This window comes from Mus musculus, chromosome 15, assembly GCF_000001635.26.
Source record: "Mus musculus strain C57BL/6J chromosome 15, GRCm38.p6 C57BL/6J".
In the NCBI taxonomy this organism is placed as follows: domain Eukaryota; kingdom Metazoa; phylum Chordata; class Mammalia; order Rodentia; family Muridae; genus Mus; species Mus musculus.
The window spans coordinates 95,413,729-95,436,565 of record NC_000081.6 but is presented as its reverse complement, the minus strand read 5'-3'; the positions used below and the strand labels follow the sequence as shown (position 1 = coordinate 95,436,565).

Genomic DNA, 22,837 nt, shown 5'->3' with positions numbered 1-22,837 from the left:
GCATGACGTGGTTGACATCTTTTCTTCCTCACCAGCCTGCATATACCTTCTTGTACTGTACAATCCAGCCAGTGCAGAGATTTTCTGTTCAAAATTGGTTTCTGCAGGGGTTTGCAGCCCCATGGGGGAAGCAGCAGTATCAACTGGGCCAGAACCCCTGGAGCTCCTGGGGACTGGACCACCAACCAAAGGGTACACATGGAGGGACCATGGCTCCAGCTGAATATGTGGCAGAGGATGACCTTGTTGGACATCTGTGGAAGGAGCAGCCCTTGGGCCTGAGGGAGTTTGATGCCCCAGTGTAGGGGAATGTCAGGAGAGGAGGGCAAGTAGCGGGTGGATAAGTGGGAGAGCACCCTCACAGAGGCAGGGGGAGAGGGGATGGGATAGGGTGTTTCTGGAGGGGAGACCTAGAAGGGGAATAACATTTGAAATGGGAATAAAGAAAATATCCAATAAAAGAAAAAAATGGTTTCTCTGTGTCCTGAGACAAAAATAGTATGTGGTGCCTTCAGCAATAAGGTATTACCATCTCCTTATGGTTGTTCATCCAAAAGCAATGGCGTGTCTCTTACTGTTTTGGGCATCGTGGGGTCAAGGTAACTTGTACTTCTCACCAAGATTTTCACTCAACAACTCATGCCTTGTGGGAGCAACATTGCTCACTAATATGGGAGTAATTCAGTTTATACATACATACATACATGCATGTATGCATAAACTCCCACATGTATATTTGCATATGTATAAATAACACATTACAGATATATTAGATTACAAGCTAGGGCATTTTCATAAACCTTCTTACTACAGCCTTTGTTTTAGTCAACATACTCCTTCCCTTCCTCCCCCTCCTCCTCCCAGCCCCGTTTCCCCACCCCCACTTAAACCCTAGCTCCCAGCGTTCTTACCCTGTCCCTATCATGTACGTTCTGGTATTGCCTGATGTGATACTCTTTATGTAGGATGTCTGGACATACTTTGTAGGGGGAGCAGAAGCTGTATGTCTGTACCCTGTCCTGGAGAAGAGGCCACTGCAGCCATTGTTGAACTGTACCATTGACATGTCTCACGTGGCTCTACTCTATGTTGACCTGTACCGTTAACATGTCTCATTTGGCTCTTCTCTATGAAGGTACCTGGAACTGGAAAGCAGTGGCCATCGGAATGAGATCAGACTCCACTACCGCTCTGGCACTCACCGTCCCCACACGGAAGTGTTTCCTTATATTTTGGCTGATGCCAAGTGGCACAAGCTCTCCTTAGCCTTCAGTGCCTCTCACTTAATTTTACACATCGACTGCAATAAGTAAGCGAATCATTCTTATCTCAAGCATTACAAGATTCTTGCCGTGTCTAGGAGATTCCTCTGTGTTCACAGCCTTTCTCTGCTATCTTGTCTTTCAGGATCTATGAACGAGTGGTGGAAATGCCTTCAACAGACTTGCCTCTGGGCACCACATTTTGGTTGGGACAGAGAAATAATGCACATGGCTATTTTAAGGTATCTTTGGGCTAGAGTCTGAGCATGAAGTAGAAATGGGAAAACTTCCTCATGAGTTTGCAAAAATACATTTCACTTTTTATGGCATGAAATGAAAGTTCTGTTTGTGTGTTTTTATTTGTATGTATTTGTATTTGCTTTCTGTTTCTTCAGTCATTGTTTTAAACTGGTAAGAAGTCACTCCTCATTTGCATTTGATCTCCACGTACTATAGAGATGACCATCAGGACATAATTAGTGAATAAGATGACATTCCTAAAGTGAAATGTTTTCCTAGAAATAACTGTTCTACCATTAAAACATCACCTTTGGTGATGCTTTTGCAGAGACATTAATAACCTGAGTTAGAAGCATTAAACATGGTTTCATGGTGTACCAAGCCCTGAAAACAGGAAGCAGTCAAAACGTAGCTCTAGTGAAAACTTAGAAGTACTCAGAATCTCTTCCTTGTAGAGTACCAAAAGGTGTCGCATCAGATCGTCTGCAGGTCTTGAGGATGAATCAGTGAAGGCCTGAGAAATGCCTGCCCCCTGCCTGTTGTGGGGCCGTTTCCCCAGAGCTGTGACCATTGTGAAGTTAGAGAATGATGACAGGCATGTCCCACCTGTGGACTTCAAGAGCGAGGAGGCACGAGTCAACTCAGCATTTCTAAGCCAAGTCTATAGTGTGAGAGTTCCAAAACTTCATTTTACTTGTTGGAAACCAGATGGCCAGACTATAGTATTCAATTTAATCCCTTACTCTGAAAATTCTTTCTCCCTCTTATAAATTTGCGTCAACCTACCCTGTGAGGTGAAATAATATGCCCAAAGCCAGGCAGCCACCAGGTGACAGACGTGTGGAATTGATTCTTCTCTTTAAAACCCTAAAAATCAATGCCCCTTTCCTATGCAAGGGGTGGCAGATGCATGCTGTGAGTTTCAAATCTCTCTTCTATTTAACAACGGCCACCTTGGAGCTCAGATGTGGCCTCACAGTCGCCACACATCAATTATGTGTATAGCTATGTGCTTTGCCATCTTTATTATAGTCTGAGAACATTGTCCATTAGATGTGTGTAGTGCGTCACCTGCATTCTATATACACCAGACTGATCTCCACGTTCCTGTGTAAAGCTATGAGATATTTTATAACCCAAGCTACTCCCATATGTCAGAATCAAGAACAGATTTTAGTACTCGCCACACTGTGTACTGAAAAAGTTCCCTCTCACATCGACACATGCTGTTAATCATAGTAAATATGTAAACAGAGATCACTATTTGAGTGGTAGATCTTTATAGGGATATTAGTCTCTTGATAACATTGGTACATGTACCCCTGTCACTAATCTTTCTGATTTGCATTTTCCAAGAAGATATAGTTAAATATAACACAAGTAAAAAATATTTAGGATTCACATCATATAAATAACAAACTGTACATACATGAAGTGGATAAGAGAGGAGGTGGCGGAAAAGAGGGAAGAGGTCTGTGAGAAGAGGTCATTCGCAGTGGCTAAGGCTGCATGTAAGTGCAAAGCCTGCTGTGCAGTGTGGGTCATTTGCGGCTGGCATTCATATGCTTCTAACCTTTCTGTGTTCCTGAGCATGCTAAATCTAAGCTACAGCTGCTCACTAAATCGTCGGTCCTTTCCGAATTGAGAGATCAACTTTAAAATAATCCCAGTTGTTTTTTTTTTTTAAAAAGAGAGAAAGAGCAAGTGGCATTGCTTTCATGACTCAGTTTACCCACCTTTCCCCCTTTGATCACTGTTAGTACAAAACTGGTCTCAGGTCTGTGGTGATAAAGCCCCCAGTGATTTTCCTGCCGATGCTTAAAGGTCACTTTCAAGCCTTGCTTCTGTGGTGAACTAAAAATAACTCCTCAAAACAATAAGACGATGGGCACATCCTTGAATCTTGACATTTAGTCTTACAGCTTTAAAAGCATTATCAAGGAGGAAACACCCAGGTAGTTCTCTGCTTTGCCTGATGATGCTCTTTCCCTGGCATGGCCTGGTTAGGAACAGATGCCCGAAGGCTCTAGACCCAGGGGTTTGGGTAGATCTGTTCCTTAACATTTTCCCTCAGGAACTTGACCTCTGACCATAATTTAGGTAAATGGAGATAACACTTCTTCCATGTTTTCCCACACAGGGAATAATGCAGGATGTGCACGTTCTTGTCATGCCTCAGGGCTTCATTGCTCAGTGCCCGGACCTTAATCGAAGTAAGTCTGTCTGTCCTGCCCTGTATGCTGTGATGAGAGGTGTGCCTGTGCTTCATTTTGTCTAGAATGTCAGTGTGAGATTGGAGCTCACTCGAAATGGCTGTCAGCAGAGACTTAATCAGATGGAGCCCCTTTTAAATACGGCCTGATCAATGTCCCCTTTGTAATTGCAGCCTGTCCAACATGCAACGACTTCCATGGGCTTGTGCAGAAAATCATGGAGCTGCAGGACATTTTATCAAAGACGTCAGCCAAGGTAAAATTGAGCCACGAATACACTGAGGATGCGCCACGGCCATGTCACTCCCCAAAGCTCCTTTATCACCATAGATTTTTATGGTGGAGATATTCCTTAAAGTAGCCAATCTGCGATTTCCTGGGACTGGATTGGAATCTTTGCTCAAAGGAGAAGGTTATAATGTTTATTAAGGTGTATAAATGTTTAAACCCTAGCTGTCTGTATAACAAATGACGCAGTCAATCAGGAAGGGAGCAGATTGCCTGGCTCACATTCTGCTTTGCCGCTGCTGCAAGATCTAACATCGCCTGGTTTCTATTATTTATTTCTGTTTAGCTTTCGTTGCAAAAAAATGAAGTAAGGAAGGCACTGTAAAGTATGTGGACACCATAATTTGGCCAAGTAAATGGCTCCAGGACAGTTTTACCTGTTATGCTGTAGCTGTAGGTTCACTCACTGTAAGTCTGAAGAATATAACAGGCTCACAGACAAGTTCAGAGGATTCTAAATTTCGCGTAGTATTGAAGGACTTTCTAAAGGCCGTGTATGTACGGCTTGTGATTTACATGATGTGAATCCTAAATCCGCCCCCCCCCTTTTTTTTACCTGACTAAGAATATTAATGGAATTAGACACTTTTTTAAAATAAAAAATTCTTACCTGTATTGTGGATGGTGTTATCCCAAATTAGCCTCAATTCATGTCTTATGAATTATGATTTTTGTTTTAAAGGTAAACTTCACATGTAATGGTCAGGAAATGTGTCTTTGAAATTTACAGGCTTAATATATTTATAATTGATAATGGCTTAATATATTTATAATAATTGGTGATGGGCACAACCTGTTCGTTGTTACTGTTGTTTATGTAGTGATATTAGATGCTTGCTAGAGTGCCGTGCACTTCCGAGTGGCTGTTATGGTGAGTCCTGTCTTTGTGCCATAGTTGTCCAGAGCTGAACAAAGAATGAACAGGCTGGATCAGTGCTACTGTGAGCGGACATGCACTGTGAAGGGAACCACCTACCGAGAGTCTGAGTCCTGGACAGACGGCTGTAAGAACTGCACATGCTTGGTATGCCTTCCGTTTGCTGTCATGGGGGACTTGGGTGGCCACACTGGTTAAATATTTATTAAGACAATGTAATCATGAAAATTTCAAGACCTATTTTCTCTAAATGCAACACTAAAATGCAAGCAAACCTGGTCACTTCTGAAGAGCCGTGTGTTACATTATTAAAGACACTCTCTTGCTGTGAGGATGCTATGAAGCACATCTGCGCACACATGACGTTAGCAATTCAAATTAGGTCAGCAGAGCGAGTCCCAAGGGAGTCTGTCCTATAACCCTTACCACTTCTGGGGAATTCTCTCTCGTGTGTTTATTAATGAGTTATAAAGAATCCGAATTATATAGAGCATTAAATATTGTGTTTAGACAGAATAATATAATATAAATAATGGATTTTAAATAGTCTTTAATAGTTGGCTAAGAGAATACACACTACACTGTTCAAATAAATGTGACTTTTCTTAATTCTCAGTAATACATTCTTTTTAGTGCATTATTATTTCAAAACCATAGCCATGCTTCAAAGAAAGCTTCAAGTCAAGTGTGGTTTTAAATTTTCAGATTCCATAGGAACTGTTAAAAAGCTAGAGTTCTGTAAAGGGTCACAGGTCTATTTGTGTTACCATTCAGAAAGCCATTCGCTACACTCATCCAGTCGATTCAAGAGCAGAATATCACACACATAAAAAAGGATCCAAAGTGATCTGTATGTGAAGGTATCTGTGTGTGTGTGTGTGTGTGTGTGTGTGTGTGTGTGTGTGAGAGAGAGAGAGAGAGAGAGAGAGAGAGAGAGAGAGAGAGAGAGAGAGAGGTGGGGGTGGGGAGAGAAGGAGAGACAGGGAGAGACAGAGAGAGAGATGACAAGGGAAAGCAAGCGATCATGTCATCTGTGTGGATGTGTGTACCCCGTGCATATGTACATGTGAATGTGTGTCTGTGTATATGTACACTTGTGAGCATGTCTTTGTGTTTGAACATATATATGTGCATCTAGGTGAGGTGAGAGTCTGTCCATGCATCGTCTGTGTGTACAGTCTGTGTGTATGCATACACATATGTACATCTCTGTGTAATATGGGTTTTTTACTCAAGGTTACAATATAATAAAGTTATAATATTTTACAGTTGTAGTGAAACCTTCCCAAATGAGGACCAGAAATCTACCTAAGCCAAGTGCTGGGTGTGATTTGGTAAGGAGCACACACTGACTGGGAAAGTCAGAGCAGCCAGACGCGTGGTTGGTGTGTGAGCATTCGGGAGATAGCGAGGTGTTCCGGGCCAACTTTCAGCTTGCCATTTTCCTGTGAGCTTGTGGCCTTCTCCACTTCACCATAGAAGGTGCAGATTTGCTTAGGAAAGATCAGTTGCTGGGTAAAAATAGGGACGGGTCTCAATTTTTAAAATGTAGCCCGCATTACTGTGAGTCACCACGCTGTGGGCATTGCTAAAAAGAACAGTGACATTTTATGTAAGAGCTTGAAGTCTATGAAATGGATTTAATAGCTGTTGTAGAGCATTGAGTTTCTAGGTGGCATTTCTTTAAACGCTGTTTGCTTTTCAGAACGGGACCATCCAGTGCGAGACTCTGGTCTGCCCTGCTCCTGACTGCCCTCCTAAATCGGCCCCTGCGTATGTGGATGGCAAGTGCTGTAAGGAGTGCAAATGTGAGCATGCCTTTGCTGAGCAATTCTTTCTTTGGAGAAATACAGCTTCATGGTAAAAATATTGCATCGATCTCTGTAAGCTAGGCAAGCTAAATTACCTCCAGAAAGAATCTCTCTTCTATTTTGGTGATCATTTTTACCTGCTTGTACTTTGGAAGGACCATTAGGTTTTCTTGGAAGACCCTTGCATATAGCGACAAAAGTAGAGAAGACAGACAAAACACTCTTTGAAGTGGGGGGGCCTTCTGCCTTTTACTGCTTAATACAGATTCCTACCAAGTAGAGAAAGATCAGCTGTTTATGTTCTTGTATCAGGGAAGTCTGTGACGTAAGTTACTATGAGCATCGGGTGAAATATCGCTCCTTTACTCAAGACAATGGAACCCACTTATATAGTATCACTCGGCTCGGACTTTAATAACATACAAAACAACACAAAACAACACAACACAAAACAAAACAAAACAAATGAACAACAACAAAAACACTTGCACTGCCGTGTGAGGAGGCTTGGCTGCCCTTTCTCACACAGTATATGAAGTTCATGTGTGATGTCTAGAAACACTTTTACAATCTTCCATAGCCTATGATGTTCTAGGTCATTCTCTCAGTCACAGAAATCAAGCAGTCTACAGGACTTACTTCTGAAAAGACTTGTTTTTAAGTCCTGGCTAAAAAGAGCCCTTAAAATAGTGTTCTGTTTTTGTCAAAGGAGTTTATACACTAATCATTTATGAACACTGGCTTGTTATCTAATGTGTGGGCTCTACGGACTGTGTAAGCACACCCATGTGTGGTGTGAGACTCATAAAGATGGAGTGAGGGTAGACAGCAAGAGAAAGTAGGCACGTGGCATGAGGGAAGGCATGGCAGCTGTTTTGGCTCCCGATTTCTTGTTACAAATCTCCCTAGCCACTGCAACTAACTCAAGTCTACGCCGTGTGCACACATTCCTACATGCCAGCAGGAAAATGTCAGCAAGTAACAGTTGCCTTGTATATATCACTGTGCTGATATCTTCTTGAGCTCATTTCTCACGTGTGTGCTGGGCTAGCTAAGTAGGTTCAGAGGAGCCATCGAGGTTTGAGTACCGCATTTTAGCATCTTAATAAAAACTACATACATAGCATTCAACATATAACAGGAAATATAAAACAAAAATGAGATTTTACTCTCCCTTGCCCTCTTAGAGTTTAATTCTCGTGTGCTTTGCCGAGTAATTTTTCTCATGCCCACTGACATATGACGGTGCAGGCTTTCTCTATTCTATGCAGAGAGTGGTGTCACTCATTTTCCCTGGTTCTCCTTAATTAATGGCTTATGCTGACACTCCCTTACCCATCAGACATTGCTGCATATTATAACACTGTAAGGTTTGCTGTGGTTCTGTTTCTCCCCTCTCAAAGTCTGTGCGGTGCTCCCCTGTCCCCTTCCTTATGTGAGGCAATATGACGTCATTCATACAGAAACTTGGTGCACTTCTTATAGCTCTGGGTATAGAACGTATTAAGGGTGGAGTTGCTGGATCAAAGACTATAGTAGTTTTTATTATATATTGCCAGCTCTTTCCAGCTCACTCTACAAAAATACGGACCTGCTTGTTTTTCTTCCTTTAGTGAGGGAGCACTGGCAAGAGGCAGCTGGCAGGGGGGGTGGAATCTGAGAACAAAGGCTGTTTGTTTCACTGGGTCTTTGAAAGGGCACTGGGTGGGCAGCACTACTGATTCATGGGACATCTTCTAAGAAAGGGGAACCTAAGAAGCCCAAGTCTTTCCCTCCAACCTTACAAAGCTATCAAGTAGAATTGTTGTTAAAAGGAATCGCAGTTCCCCGTCTTCAGTAAGTTCTGTTGATGGTGTGTAAATATCCCAAATTCATGTTGTTTGAAATGAAGGTATCTTTGCAGAAGACAGGGCACAGGACGCTGCCCTTTCATTCAGGGCCCTACGTTGCACCTGCTTAATCACTCTTTCTTTTAAAAGAAGAGCGAGCACTCGGCTTCCAGCTCTTCAGTCTGAATTGCAATTTCTCTTCATTATTAAAATCCTTGAATAAATGTATTTTGTGGGTTTTATTATTTTTCATGCCCCATTACATTTTCTAAAAAGAGTTTCTCTGTCCATGTAATGACATTGCTTAAATGGGCTAAAACTCTTCTGAAGAAAGCTTTATGTAAATGTCTATAATAATAATTAAATCAAACTGTCTAGTATGGTGCTAAAGGAAAAATGCGATTTTTTTTTTAGCTGATCAGAAGGCTAGTGTTCTTAGCAGTGTGCTACTTTGAAACAAGTGAGAGGATTTGCTATTTGTACCAAACAGAAGAGCAATAATCTAGACATCATTCATACCCGATGCAATTTAAGATGGAAGGAAAACACTTAAGCAGAAAGTGTAGTTTTTTATCTGTAGTGCTGTTAGGTAATTGTTTTAAAAATGAGCTTATTCCATTCTCAATAAAGATTGTGCAAAATGCCATTTTGAAACCAGAATAGGAAAAAATAAGACGTATGCAATTTTAAGCATCTTAGAGGTTGATTTAGACAACCATGTGCAAAGTAGTAAGTTAGGGTCACACAATAAGGTAAGTAGACATCAGCACACACTGCAGACAGAAGCCATGGCTCCTCTGTCCCTAGTCGCAAGGGCCAGACAACTAGGTGGACTTATGAGGCTCTGCTTTTCTATACATAATCCCACAGTATGTAAGATCGTTACAGATCAAGAATGAAATGAGTCTGGTCTAAGGTTCGGACAGAAAGGGATTCTCTGTTTCCATTTAGACGTGGTTCTCAGTGGTTCTCATGGAGTAAAGTTTAAGAACATCCTTTATGCAAAATCTGTCTCTAAGTTAAAACATAGTCACTATAAAATATAGACAATGAAATTTCTTTTAAATATGTTGCTGGACATGATGTTGCTAAGAACTCTGGAGCCCTAGCTAGCAAAGTACCTGTTGATGAGAATGGCGGACGTAGCTCCATCCCCAGCCCTGCTGAGTACCCATCCACACAAAGTACATACTAGATGGGGCTTTGCTTCTAAACAGCCCCCCTGTTCCCCATGGCTACCTTGGCTTCTAAACGACACCCTTCCCCTGTTACTGGTCCCCTGTTCTTGTTAGAAACCAGCAAATATTATTTCTGGACTGAGGCATAGAGCAATGATAGGTTTTGAGGATTTGAGGGCCAAACCTTATGATTGTTTTATATTTCAGATACATCCTATATATTAAGTAACTTCTATACTTCACACCTTTCCTCATTTATAAACATCCTTTTAGTTTGGTAATACCTCAGTTTAGTTTAGATACCTCAGTGAACTTAGCAACTCAGGACAGATACATTTAAGCTCATGGAGAATGACGGATACTTCACAGCTAACATATGTGTAACTTTCAACTGCAGGCAGGTGACACTGATTGTTACTAGCACTGATGGTTTTGCAGAGAACCGAGTTTTTAATCAGATAAGTTGTAAGGCCTAGACACAGGAGCTACGGCTGACCTCAGTGCTTCTCAGATTTTAATGAGAAGATAAAGCAGTTTGGGATCTCATTAAAATGAAATTCTGATGCCGGGTCTGGAACAGAGCAGTCGCCATTGCCAACACGCTCTCAGGTGACCTAACAGTGCTTCGGTTAGCAAAGAGTTAGCTGTCGGGGTTTTATGATGTAGACTTGGTTAGCACATTTCAGGTCCTAAAGCAATGACCCAGCTTGTCTAAAAGCTCACTGTATGCACACCTCCCACTTTTAATCTCAGGTGTGTATGTATCAAGGTCTCCAAATACATGTTTCAGGGTTTATAGTTTAAGCCAACATATTTAAAAAGTGGTTCTGAGTCTGGGAACTTATGAGTCATCCATGGCTTTTTCATAATGATGCCCACTTGTTAGAGATCAGCATCGGCAGCTCTTTTGGTAGCCCAAGAAAAACAGCAGCAGCGTCACAGGTTCATAGATGTGCATGGTGACCATCACACGGTCAGTGATGCGCTCGCACACAGCTGACTCTGCCCCACCCTATATACTGTGTACCTTTGTTTTTCAAAGATGTGTTTATTTTTATTCAGCCATTTATTTATTTATTTCCACACAATTACTGCTCTGATGCACCAAATATTTCATTAGTAAAATAGGAAGTCAGCGCAAACCAAAAGCTGAGTTTCTGCTTCTCTGGAGACAAAAATGGTCCAGTGATAGTCCAAACACCTTCCACCCTCAAAGCTCACATAGGACTTCAGTCTCCAATGTAGAGTAATAAGAGCATAGAAGCTGACCTGACTAGGGCATTTAGCGGTGGGGCCTTGGGGATATGATGAGGATTGTGTAGGTCCATCAAGGTAAACGCTGTGACTGAACAGTGGTGCCTTGGTAAGACAAGAGGTCGGAAGATGCACGCATGTGGTCACTGACTCTTGCATGTGACACTCGACAGCATCTCAAGACTTCTCTGAAACTCAGGCTTATCTGTGTAGTTCTTCATCTTGGGGCCGTGGACTGTGACCTACACAAGAATCTCTCTTTCCCAGCTGTGTACCCAGTCTGTGTTGCCAGGCTGTTAGCGGCAGAGCTGGGAAGGGTGGCTGTTGCTAAGGAGTTACTTGACTATGTGGGCACAGCTTCAGAACTGACACGCAGGAAAAGTGGCAAACATCCAGAGGTGTCGGGGATGGTACAAGCAGAACACCTCAGGTCATTCTGGAGAGGGCACAGAAGACAAGATGAGGAGGCAAAGGTCACAGGTAGACGTGAGGGCACCTATCATGGTGGCATTTTCTTTTGGTTAGATGACATGTACAGCTTCAGGGCCTTTGCTAGCAAGAAAGTAATCGCCAAATTTAACCCTTGATGTGTAGTTATGAGTCAAAGTGAACCTGTTTTTTCTTCACTAAAACTTACCTAGCTGGTGGTATTATGTGATAATGGACAAATACAAAGGAGTATTCATAAAATATAATGTTCCTAAGAATCATGTCCGTGCTATGCACTACATATATATTATGTGTAATGTAATTTCCATAAAGTATGACAAGAGATAGAATTCCATCCAGTGTTTATAATTAATTAAGGTGAGGATAGATGCATTTATTACAGAAAGTATAAATTGGACTTCTTTGTACTGCCTCATTTTATATAGAACAAAGCCAATTATGCTAGTTCAGAAAAGTCAGTTTTAGAGGCAAATATTTGGTTAGATTTTTGTTTGTTATGATAAAGAAAGAACAAGGGAAAACACAGATTTGGGAGCTTAAATGCATTAAAGTAGAAAGCACGGATTTGGGTGGGCACCGTCACAGGCTCAGAGGTGTGCGTGGTCACCGTCACACGTTCAGAGGTATGCTCACATACAGCTCCTACTCTGCTCCAGCCTTTTCTCCATGTGCATTTGTTTTTAAAAGATGTGTTTATTTTTATTCTATACACGTGGGTGTTTTGCATGCATGTTTACATACACCATAGAACTGGGATTACAGGCAGCTGTGAGACATCGTGTGGATGCTGGGAGCTGAACCTGTGTCCTCTGAAGGAGCACTTAGTACTCTTAAGCTGCAGCCTCTGTTCCTAGGCCTTAAACAATAGGGTCTTTTAAATTAATTAGCTAATTAATTTTACACTCCATATTTTATTCCCCCTCCCCCCCACACTCCCCATTCACCCTCCTACTGCTCCACATCCCATACCTCCTCTCCACCCTTGTCGCCACGTGGATGCCCCCACCCCCCATGCCACCTGACCTCTAAACTCCCTGGGACCTCCAGTCTCTTGAGGGTTAGGTGCATCATCTCTGAATGAACACAGACCTTGAAGTCCTCTGTTGTATGTGTGTTGGTGGCCCCATATCAGCTGGTGTATGCTGTCTGTTTGGTGGTCCACTCTTTGAGAGATCTTGGGGGTCCAGATTAATTGAAACAGCTGGTCCTCATGCAGGGCAACCCTTTTCCTTAGCTTTTTTCAGCCTTCCCTAATTCAACAACAGGGGTCAGCTGCTTCTGTCCATTGGTTGGGTGCAACTATATGCCGACTCTTTCAGCTGCTTGTTGGGCCTTTCAGAGGGCAGTCATGCTAGGTCCCTTTTTGTGAGCACTTCATAGCCTCAGTGTTAGTGTCAGGCCTTGGGACCTCCCCTTGAGCTGGATCCCACTTTGGGCCTGTCACTGGACCTTCCTTTTCTCAGATTCCTCTCCATTTCCATCTCCGTAATTGTTTCAGACGGGATATTATGGGTCAGAGTTGTGACTGTGGGATGTCCCTCCCCAAAGGAAGTAGGGAGGGAGGGAGGGACCTGGGAGGGAAAGTGGATGGAAGAGGGGAACTTGGGGGGAGGGGAGAGGGGAACCTGATCTGGTATTGGGTGAGGGAAAAGGACTGAAGCCCTGAGGGCTAGCTGAAAGAATGGAAAACAGGCAACCTCAGGAGGTAGGAGGTTGGGAGTAGCCTCCAGAATGCACCAGAGACATGGGAGGTGAGAGACTGTCAGGACTCAAAGGGAGGGACTTTAGTTGAAATGCCTGACAGTAGGGAGAGGGAACTATAGAGTCTACCTCCATCAGGAAGACAGGGTCTTCCTTCCTTCCTTCCTTCCTTCCTCCCTTCCTTCCTTCCTTCCTTCCCTCTTTCCTTCCTTCCTTTTTTACATTTGTATTAGAGAGGATTTGTTTCTAAACTCTTGTGGAACAGCCTACATAGCTCCTATTTCTCAGATCCTTTGTGCTTTGTTGCCTTTGTGCAGAATATAATAATAGTTTACACTGAGTGAGTCTGTTGAGATGAAGTGTATGGGCTCATGGTTGAATGAAAGCATTCTCATCCACATTGTAACAAACAGTGCCCACAGATACTGGCATCTGTTTTCCTTATTGTGTGTTTTATAAGAGTGAAAATAATTAAAGCATGAAGCACAAGAAAACTTAAGGGTAAGCTTAAATTCCTCTTCTCTCTGACAATTCTCTGACTAATCCATACTTTTAAAATTGTAATCCTTGCCACTTATGCTTTAACGATGATTTCAAAGATGTCGATCTTGGAGAGGTTAGGTAACACGTACAAATGTATTGTCCCCAGTGCGACAGACGGCCATGGTTAGTTTTTCTTTTCTCCTAGTCCATTCAAGCCTATTGAGCTGGCTTCTGGCTTTCATAGTTTATTGTATAATCATTTGTGAGAAAACACAAGCCATGAGCCTTTTTGGGGTCTGAATTGCCATTGTTCCACTTGGAGGCTAATTACTATGCCTGGAAGAAGAGAAATGCAAAGGATAACACCCTTTTCACACGACCTCATGGATACACATGCGTTTGAACCGATAAAAGAGTTAACCTTCCTGATAAAAAATTAGAGCACTTCACAGCCAAGGCAGCCTTATGAATTTCCCATTTATGTCTGTGCCCGCAATCCACCTTCAGCCTTTCTCAGGCCCCAATCTCAACAAAGGTCACTTTGATTTGCTAGTTGGGAAGGGAGAGGCTGTGGAATTGCACAGAACAGGATCGACATTGTGCTTGTTCACTAATTTAGTTAGTGCATTGCCGCCTTCGGACCACGGTTTCTAAAGGCTGAGGGAGATGGCACGAGGAAGGCAGTGCACAGGACGTGGAGTAGGATGTAAGAATCACATTCATTGTCTTTGGTAAGTTTTTACACTTGTGGAGCTTCCAAATTTAGAATCGTCCCCAAACTAGCAATTTGAGGTGAAATAGCAATAGCAAGACTCTTATCATGTAATAGCATTAAAACTTGCACACTCTTTACAAATATTTAGAATTAGGGACTTTCTAGGAATTTGGCTTTTGTAGCATCGGGACTACAGTGGTGAACAAGTTCCGACTTCTCTTGACTCACACATACCTGCTAAGCATCGGAGGCTGAGGGAGTAAAGGAGTGATGCTTGTAGCACAGGATCATGGTCTGGTGAAAGCACCTAGAGGAGATGCGATTCCACTGTAAAGAGGTTAAAAGCATGCCCAAGAAGGTGGAGAGATCAGATGGAGAAATGGCATTGAACTAATGAAATGGGGAGGGAAACAATTTTCAGACCAACAAAACTGAAAACCCAGACATTAAGAAAAGCATGGCTTCACCAAGGCCAAGGTATGAGGGCTCCAGGGTCTAAGGAAAACATTCCACTGGACAGGGCAGCCTAGCTTCTGAGGGTCTGAGGTTTGTTGTTACTTGGCAAGGGGAGGGAAAGGTGCCGAGAACAGCCTCACTGCATAGAAGTGCTAGGAAGTGGTAGACTCTGGATGTATTTTAGAGATAATGCTTGTAGGATTTTCTAATTATTTAACACAACCACAAGCAAAAACCGTGAAAGATCCTTCTAAGGTTCTTCATCAAGGAAGGAGACAGAGTTAGCCAGGATGCAAGGAAGGTTGGTGATTGTATGTCTTTGAGAGAGTGGCCAGGACTAAGAGTTTAGTGCATCACTTAAAAATGATTTTTATGTATTTTTATTTTATGTGCATAATGTTCTGCCAGCGTGTATGTCTGTGTACCATATATCTGTTCCCATAGAGACCAGAAACAGATGTCAGATGGTTGTGAGACACCATGTTGGTCCTGGGAACTGAACTTGGATCCTTTGGAAGAGCTGCCAGTTCTCCTACCTGCAGAGCCATCTACCCCCTTGTGGATGTGTATGGATATAGATGTTTATAGATGTGCAGTAGTGATATGGATTTTGAGAACAGTGGAGTATTCTTGGCTAGGATGCATATGACCAAGGGACTTAGTGTGCCGATGCCACCAGGATCACATGAAGTCAACCCGAGATGGTGGCTCTTGAATTTCTTATCTCACCAAAGTTAAGACTAAGGGCACATGAATTGGGTGCAGGCACATTGGAACCAGGCTTTATTAAGAAAAAATCAGGGAAAGAAAACTTCTGAGAGTGGGAGGCCTTCCAAAGAGATGAAAACCACTGATCTGGTTTTCTGGGGACTTTCAATAGGATTTACAGGGAAAAAAGTTAGGTAATTTTATGAGATTTATTGATTTTCTGTGCTACTATGGGCTGAGCCAGTGGAGGATGCACACATTCCACACATGTTTCCCTGGCCCAATGAGAGAGTTGATCATGAGGTGATTACATGCCCCTCACACAGGTAGGGGTGGTTACAGCCCCTACTTTGCTGATCTCTGACACACCTTGTTGGCTGACATCTTTGTCTGATAGTGAACCTTACCTGATATTGCCACCATCAGCATCACAGGTGTCTCACTAGCTGTCATGAAACTGTATTTTCTCCATTCTCACATCTACATGACAAGCTTAGAGTTTTAGCATAGCAGTGATGCATGGGGGGAGTGACATCGTAACTACCAGGGCGTAGATGTGGCCTGTCTTGGTTACATCATCCCTAGCTCCTTCTGTGTGGAGCTGTCTGGAGTGTTCTCTTTGGAGGGGAAAAGCACCTTGCTAGGAGTAGTCCTTACTTGTCCTCTACTCTGTTACAGTGAGCTGCACCAGAGGTAAGAGGAGGTGAGGTGTTGTTGGAGTTTAGACTCCAGGAACAGCTTTCCTGAGACAAGCTCCTTGGAATGGAAGCTTCCAGGTCCCCCAGTGACTACCAGGGGCATGTGATAGTAATGAAAACAGATACTAGTGGATGGATGCTTGAACTCCAGAATTCTATGTGTTGACAACTGTCCTGTCCTCAGGTTTATTCTTTACTGTGCTCTTAATATTGAGAATCTTTCTTTGTTTACTGTGTATAATATTCCTTTAAATATATTGTGCAGAGCTAGCTTGGTTTTTGTTTATCTGGAAATTCCATTTCTTAATTTTAACAGGGCAATTTCCTGGCAATGGCATTTTTGGATGACAGTTATTCTCTTTCAAGGTCTAATTGTATCATCCAGTGCTTTCCTGGCTTTGATGGTGTCAATGTTTGATGGTCTCATGTTCAGCCACCAGTGGTCATGGGTTCCTGGGTTCCTGAAAGGAAAGCTGGGGATAGATGGGAAGAACGGTGAGAGAGATAATGAGCCAAGACAAAGTTCTCTGATCAAGGCTCAATCTTTAATTCTAGGGTCTGAATTTAAAGGGGGAACCCGTCCCCCACTTTGCCAAGACCTGTTGCTTTGTCAGAATCTCCTCAGGAAAACAAGCTCAAGCTGTTCAGCAGGTGGTGGTTTCTTGCAGGAAGCTGCAGATGTAGCCTACAATAGAGGTTACTTAGGTGGGAAAACTCCATCCTAGGTGGGCTAGCCGACTGTGGCAGATACAAGGTCTGATTTAGCCCGCGCAAGGCTGGGGGGAAGGGCACACTCATGCTGTTCTGATTTGTCTGCCTTCGTAGTAAGTCTGCATTTCTTCTTCCAGATTTTAGTGTTGAAGAATGTCCTTTCTCTGGTCAAGTCTTTTTGAAATTCTTAATGCTACATGTGTTAGAGCATCTATTTGTTTCGTAGATTTGGGGACTTCTCTGCTTAGTGTATTTCATTCAAAGCACTCTCTGTTCCCTAGTATTCATCTCTCCTTCGATCCCATGGTTTGTAAGTTTGGCTTCCCAATCATGTGTCACGGTCCTCTTCCTGGTATTCAAATGAAGGTTTTCCTGTATTGCCTCCCACTACTCATGCTTCCATTTGGTCAGATCTTTGGGGGATTCTTTCTGCTGTTTTACTGCTGTTGTTTATGCTGAATTTTTAGCTACCAGCGTTTCCATTCTTTTCCAGAATCCCAATTTCCTTGCTGAATTTATCTTCTGTGTTATTGACGTTTAATCTATATTTCTGATTTCCTCATCCATTTTCCAGACTGTTTCCCCTATGGTGTTCTCTTTCCTCTCTTGTGTCTTCATTGAACTCTTCTGTTTGTCTCTGCTTTTCATCTTGTTCATCATTTTACCAGAAAGCTTTTCAAATCTTCACCTGACATTTCCCCTGTTTGCATATCTTTGAGCTAATTAGCTGGAGAATTAGGATCTTTTGACACTTCTCCTGGTTCATTGCCTTTCAGCTCATTAGCTGGCGAATCGGGATCCTTTGACATTTTCCCTGTTTCCAAAGCTTTGAGCTCATTAGCTGGGGAATTGGGATTGTTTGGAACAGTCCACATAGATTCACGTTTTCCTGCTTCAGTATCTTTGAGCTCATTAGTTGGGGAACTGGGTTCTTCTGGGACAGCCACAGATATTTGCTTTTTCTGTCTCCGTGTTGCAATTTGTACATCTGCTGGTTTGAATATCCATTCTGGAACTGACAGGGACATCTTACTGAGAAGGCCACCTTTGAATGCTGAATTGACAGTAACACACAAGAGAAGAAAAGCCAGCTGTTGCGGTAGGAACAACATACACCAGGCGAGATGTACGCATACACTTAAAATCAATCACAGCCACGAATGAATATGAAAACTATAACAGTAGAGTTCTCTGGGATATGCTATGAAGCCAAGTGCTATTTAGAGTAAGTGTGGAAACAGTAAATGAACGAGAGAAAAGAAGGAGACAGAAAGGCTGAGAGTCAAGATTAATAAATGAAAGGAGAAAGATCATGGGGAAGACGGTAAGAGAGATGTGTCTTAGTCAGGGTGACTACCACTGAGATGAAACCCCATGACCAAAAGTGAGTTGGGGAGAAAAGGATTTATTCAGCTCATAGAGTTACATTGCTTTCAACATTAAAGGAAGTCAGGATAAGAACTCTGATAGGGCAGAAACCTGGATATAGGAGCTGATATAGAGGCCACAGAGGGGTGCTGCTTACTGGCTTGCTCCCCATGGCTTGCTCAGCCTGCTTTCTTATAGAGCCCAGGACCACCAGCCCAGGGATAGAACCACCCACAATGGGTTGGGCCTCCCCCACTGATCACTAATTGAGAAAATATCTTACATACTCGTCTATAGCCCAATTTTATGGAGGCGTTTTCTCAATTGTAGTTCCCATCACCAGATGACTCTAGTCTGTGTCAAGTGGACATAAAACTATCCAGCACATGATGAAAACAAAAGAGATTAGAAAAACAGAAAATAATTCTAAATGGTGAAAAAGTTTGAAGACCAAATTGAATAAATGCAATAAAGAGAATTGAAAAGTTAAGATATATTCCTCAGTTGCCTGTATTTCTTTTCGGGACTGAGGCCCCCGAGCCTTTCCTTTTCCATGGTAGAATTTCTATTGATGTCATTCCTGTGCACATCTTTGTAGCTGTTCTGATACCTCTAGGAGGAACAATCTCACAGCAAACTTCTCATTCCTTTGGTTCTCATAAATTTTCTGCCCCTTCTTCTACCATGAGCCCTGAGCCTGAGGTGCAGGAGTTGTGTTGTAGATCATCATCTGGGGTTGGGCTCCAGCCTGCACCTTGTGAACTTTTTGTGGTTTTCTGTAAGGGTCTTCGTCTGTCGCAGAGGGAGCTTTTCTGGATGAGGAAGTCTTAGTTACTTTTTAATTGCTGTGACAAAACACTGTGATCAAAAAGGCTTATAAAAGAACACATTTGCCTGGGAGCTTGTTTATAGTTCCAGAGAGTCCATGATCATGGCAGGGAGCAAGGCAGGAGACTGGCAAGGATCATACTGGAGAAGTAACTGAGAGCCTACATTTGAGACAACAATGCACACCCAGTGGCACATGCCCTCCAATAAGGCCACACCTCCTAGTCCTTCCCACACAGTTCTACCTATTGGGGATCATGTATTCCAATACATGGTGGCCACTGCTGTTCAAACCACTTCAGGAGTGAATCCCAAGAGCAGGGTAGTCTTCCTCAGAGAAGAACACTACCAATTTGTTACCCAATATGAGCTGTTCAGCCCTTAAATCATACATATGTGTAACATTATATAAACTGAGCAGCATGTATTTATGTATTTAAGAACACACACACACACACACACACGCAACAACAATTAATGTAAAAATGGTAAAGGATTTGAGAAAGTAAGAAAGGGTATATGGGAAGGCTTGGAGGGAGGAAAAGGAAGGGACAAATGATATAATTATAATCTCAAAAATGATTTAAATGGTTTTAAAAAGCAGTGTATAATGTTCAAAAAGTGAGTAAGTTAAGGTCAAAATACAGAGAAGAGGGGAAAAAAGTGGAGATAGAGTACTATGGGGTAAGGGGGGAAGAAGGGAAGAAAAAGATCCTAGGAAGAGGGGAAATGTACTATCCAAAATTACCCCGCATGTGAAAAACACATTAACAAAAATTAGGAGAAAAAACTAGGGGGACTAACAAGTACAAACACAAAATTAAAAAAGAAAAAACACAATTCTGTGAAAATCTTGCTAGATTTGGAAGACAAATGCCATTAAGAAGAAGGAAACACAGGAGGAGTCAGCTATGTCTTCCCCAGTCTTCATTAGCTGGTGACTGCTAATGGATGGATGGATGGTTGAGCTGTGTTTCCTTAGGTGTATGCCACTTCTGAATCTGTCCCGTACAGGTGTCTGAGTCCCCACTGCTGTCTTGGCAGGGGGTGCTTTCCTTCTTTGTGTATCTGGGGTCTCTGCAGCTACAGAGCTTTGAATTTGGCTGGTGGGCAGATTCTTTCATGCTCTAGTCTGTGCAGGCCTCATCTCTTGGCTTGGCTGTTTTAGCCAGTGTGGTTTGAGCATGACAAACAGTCACAACACTTTGACCTGAACAAGCATGGGGCATGCCTTCCTACTCTCAAGGCTTCTGAGTTAATCACCCTGCCAAAGAGATGATGCTGAGTATTACAGACCCACTTGGAACTCTGGAGTTCTCAGGCTCAGTAGCAGTAAATGCCAGAGTGTTGGCTCCAGAATTTGATGTAGTTACCAACCTCAGGACCAGAGCTGTCAAACTCCAAGATCATTCTCAGATAATGAAATAGCTATGGTTCAATATGGGCAAGGCTCTTTATATTCTTCTTAGTCTGAGCTAACCTGTTACTGCCTGCATTTTTCAGTCTGTTGGAGGCTGGACATCCCCCTTCTTGCCACACTTGCCTTTCTGTGTATTCCCCCACCCAGGGGTCTGATAAACCAAATTGGGGCTCTTATCCGTGATCTGAGACCTGTAGAATAAAATCTAACAATCAACAATAAAATCTCTCTCCCGTGGTACCCACCACTGACCTAGAATCACACAGGATGGATGAATGACATTTCTGCTGTAGGAATCACCATTTCACCATAACTCACCGTTGAGGCTGTGAGGGCTATGGGTATGTCCTGAAGGCAGCATCGCCTGACTTTCACCCGACTGACCGTTCTGGAAGCCACTTCTGTGTCTCTTCCTTCTCCAGGGAGTTACATAGATGCTGCAGGTTATGTGCACAGGTGGAATATGTTCAGGGTTGTGTGGATGTAGGATTTAGCTTGCTCCAGTATTTTTGTTTCTGCTTCTTTTTCCTCAATTTGTCACTTCTCTCGTAGATTCCTGAGCTTCTCATTTGTTTCTTTCTTTGGGATAAAATGTATTCTTTCTTATTCTAATTCACAGAGATAGGTGTTAGTATGCCATCTTTCCTGGAAGTGGGGATTTTTGATGGAAAGAATTGAAATTGGTAATACATAAATATTCACACACATCTAGTGTGAGGGGGAGGGTGAGAGTAAGGTGGGGGGGGTGGCTAGCTGAAGGTGTACGCTGAGCACAGAAAATGGGGTTCCTAGCATAATTGAGAGTTTGACCTTAGTCAGGAGAAGCATCTCTTCATCAATAGCAGGAAGAGAACAATGGGTAGGCACAGGTGGAGCTAAATGTATAGGCGGATGCCAAGTGTTTAAATGTATCTGCCACCTTGTGTTTTCTGTAAAGTCTGAGGAATTCCAGCAGAGAGAAGGCACAGTCAGAGGTGAGCAGAGATGAGTTGAAAGCAACTTTGTAGTCAGAATCTCAAAGGCTCCTGTAAAATTGCTAGTGAGAAGCTGTGTTATTGATCAGTCTGATTATATGTTTTTCTGCTAACATTTTGATGTGCTAAATGTAGATGGTAATACAGATTGACTTAACTTTGATTGGAGTTTTGTTTATGTTTAGAAAAAAATCAGTCAAACGTAGAGACTTATAGAGATTTAAATTGTATAGAGAAGACGACAAGGAGAGTTGAGATTCCTCATTCATTCTGGGGTGGGGAACAGTTGAGATGGGCACACATATGTACCAGATGTGTGCTGTGTGTTATACATAGGGGTCCTTCATAGGACCTGAATGTACAGCTACTGTCTTGGAGCTCTATAGGGAATGGTCCTCTTGTGTGAAATATGGAATCAGTGATAGTTACAATGCCACGGGGGAAACCTAACTGAAGGTGCAGAGGACGGGTGGGTTGGGCAGTGAGGGTGACACTAGTTGGCTGTGCATAAGGATGTAAAGAAAGTCAAAGTCAGTTAGAAAGGAAAAGCCACAGGGTTCGCCTAGCTGGGTTATAAAGATAAAAAAGGAACGTTGGCTCATTTTAAATTGCTGACTTCAGTGTTGTCAGTATTAAACCCTAATATAACGATCACAGGTTTTATTATGTTATGCATGATTATATACTATTCTGTTGTTGTTGCTTAAGAGAATAGAATTGTTTGTTTATTACTGTGTGTCTTCATAGGTTGGGATGTGTGTAAAGGAAAGCTACTGATTTTGCTGTAGCATTTTTGTGTGGCTCAGTCATTATTTTAAATGGCTACTCACAGGTTCTCCTCTTCCAGACACTTGCTCATAAAAGAGAGCTGTCAGCCCATATCCATCATACATACATACATACATACATACATACATACATACATGTAATCATACCAGTCAAAGTAAGGACTTGTGAATCTTCATCAGACAATGATTTAACCTGTTTAACAAAGGTATCTGCATGGATAGTTTTAGCCATGGAAAATTTGTGCATTCTTCTAGGTTAAAACAAAGGAACAAACCCAGTTTGTTTGGAGGCCATAAAAAATGAAACAGAGGAAAATGCATTGGCCGCTCTGACACCCAGGGTCTCTGTAGAGGAGAGATATGCTTCCAACATGTCCACTTAGGTAATAAATGGGTATCTCTGGGGTTTCATCTTTTTATATGTCTAGGGTCCTCTAGAGGAGCAGAACTTAGAGAACAAGTGTTAAAAGGAGATTTATTGGAGGGGCTTTCATGAGACAGTCTGGGCAGTCCAACAATGGCTGTCTCACACCAGAGAGGCTCAGAACTTGGTAGTTTCTCTCAGTCTACGAGGCCAGATGGATG

The 22,837-nt window shown here is 42.5% G+C and overlaps 1 protein-coding gene across 5 annotated transcripts in view; it reads left to right on the top strand.

The window, feature by feature from the left end:
* The window catches only part of Nell2 (NEL-like 2), a 309,357-nt gene that overhangs the window by 92,231 nt on the left and 194,289 nt on the right, over nt 1-22,837 (top strand). For all 5 annotated transcript variants that reach the window (NM_001356950.1, NM_001289653.1, NM_001356951.1 and 2 more), the window contains 6 exons: nt 1,136-1,309; nt 1,408-1,504; nt 3,643-3,715; nt 3,889-3,971; nt 4,899-5,027; nt 6,586-6,688. In NM_001356950.1, coding sequence (NP_001343879.1) covers nt 1,136-1,309; nt 1,408-1,504; nt 3,643-3,715; nt 3,889-3,971; nt 4,899-5,027; nt 6,586-6,688 — 659 coding nt within the window. The remainder of the gene's footprint in view (nt 1-1,135; nt 1,310-1,407; nt 1,505-3,642; nt 3,716-3,888; nt 3,972-4,898; nt 5,028-6,585; nt 6,689-22,837) is intronic.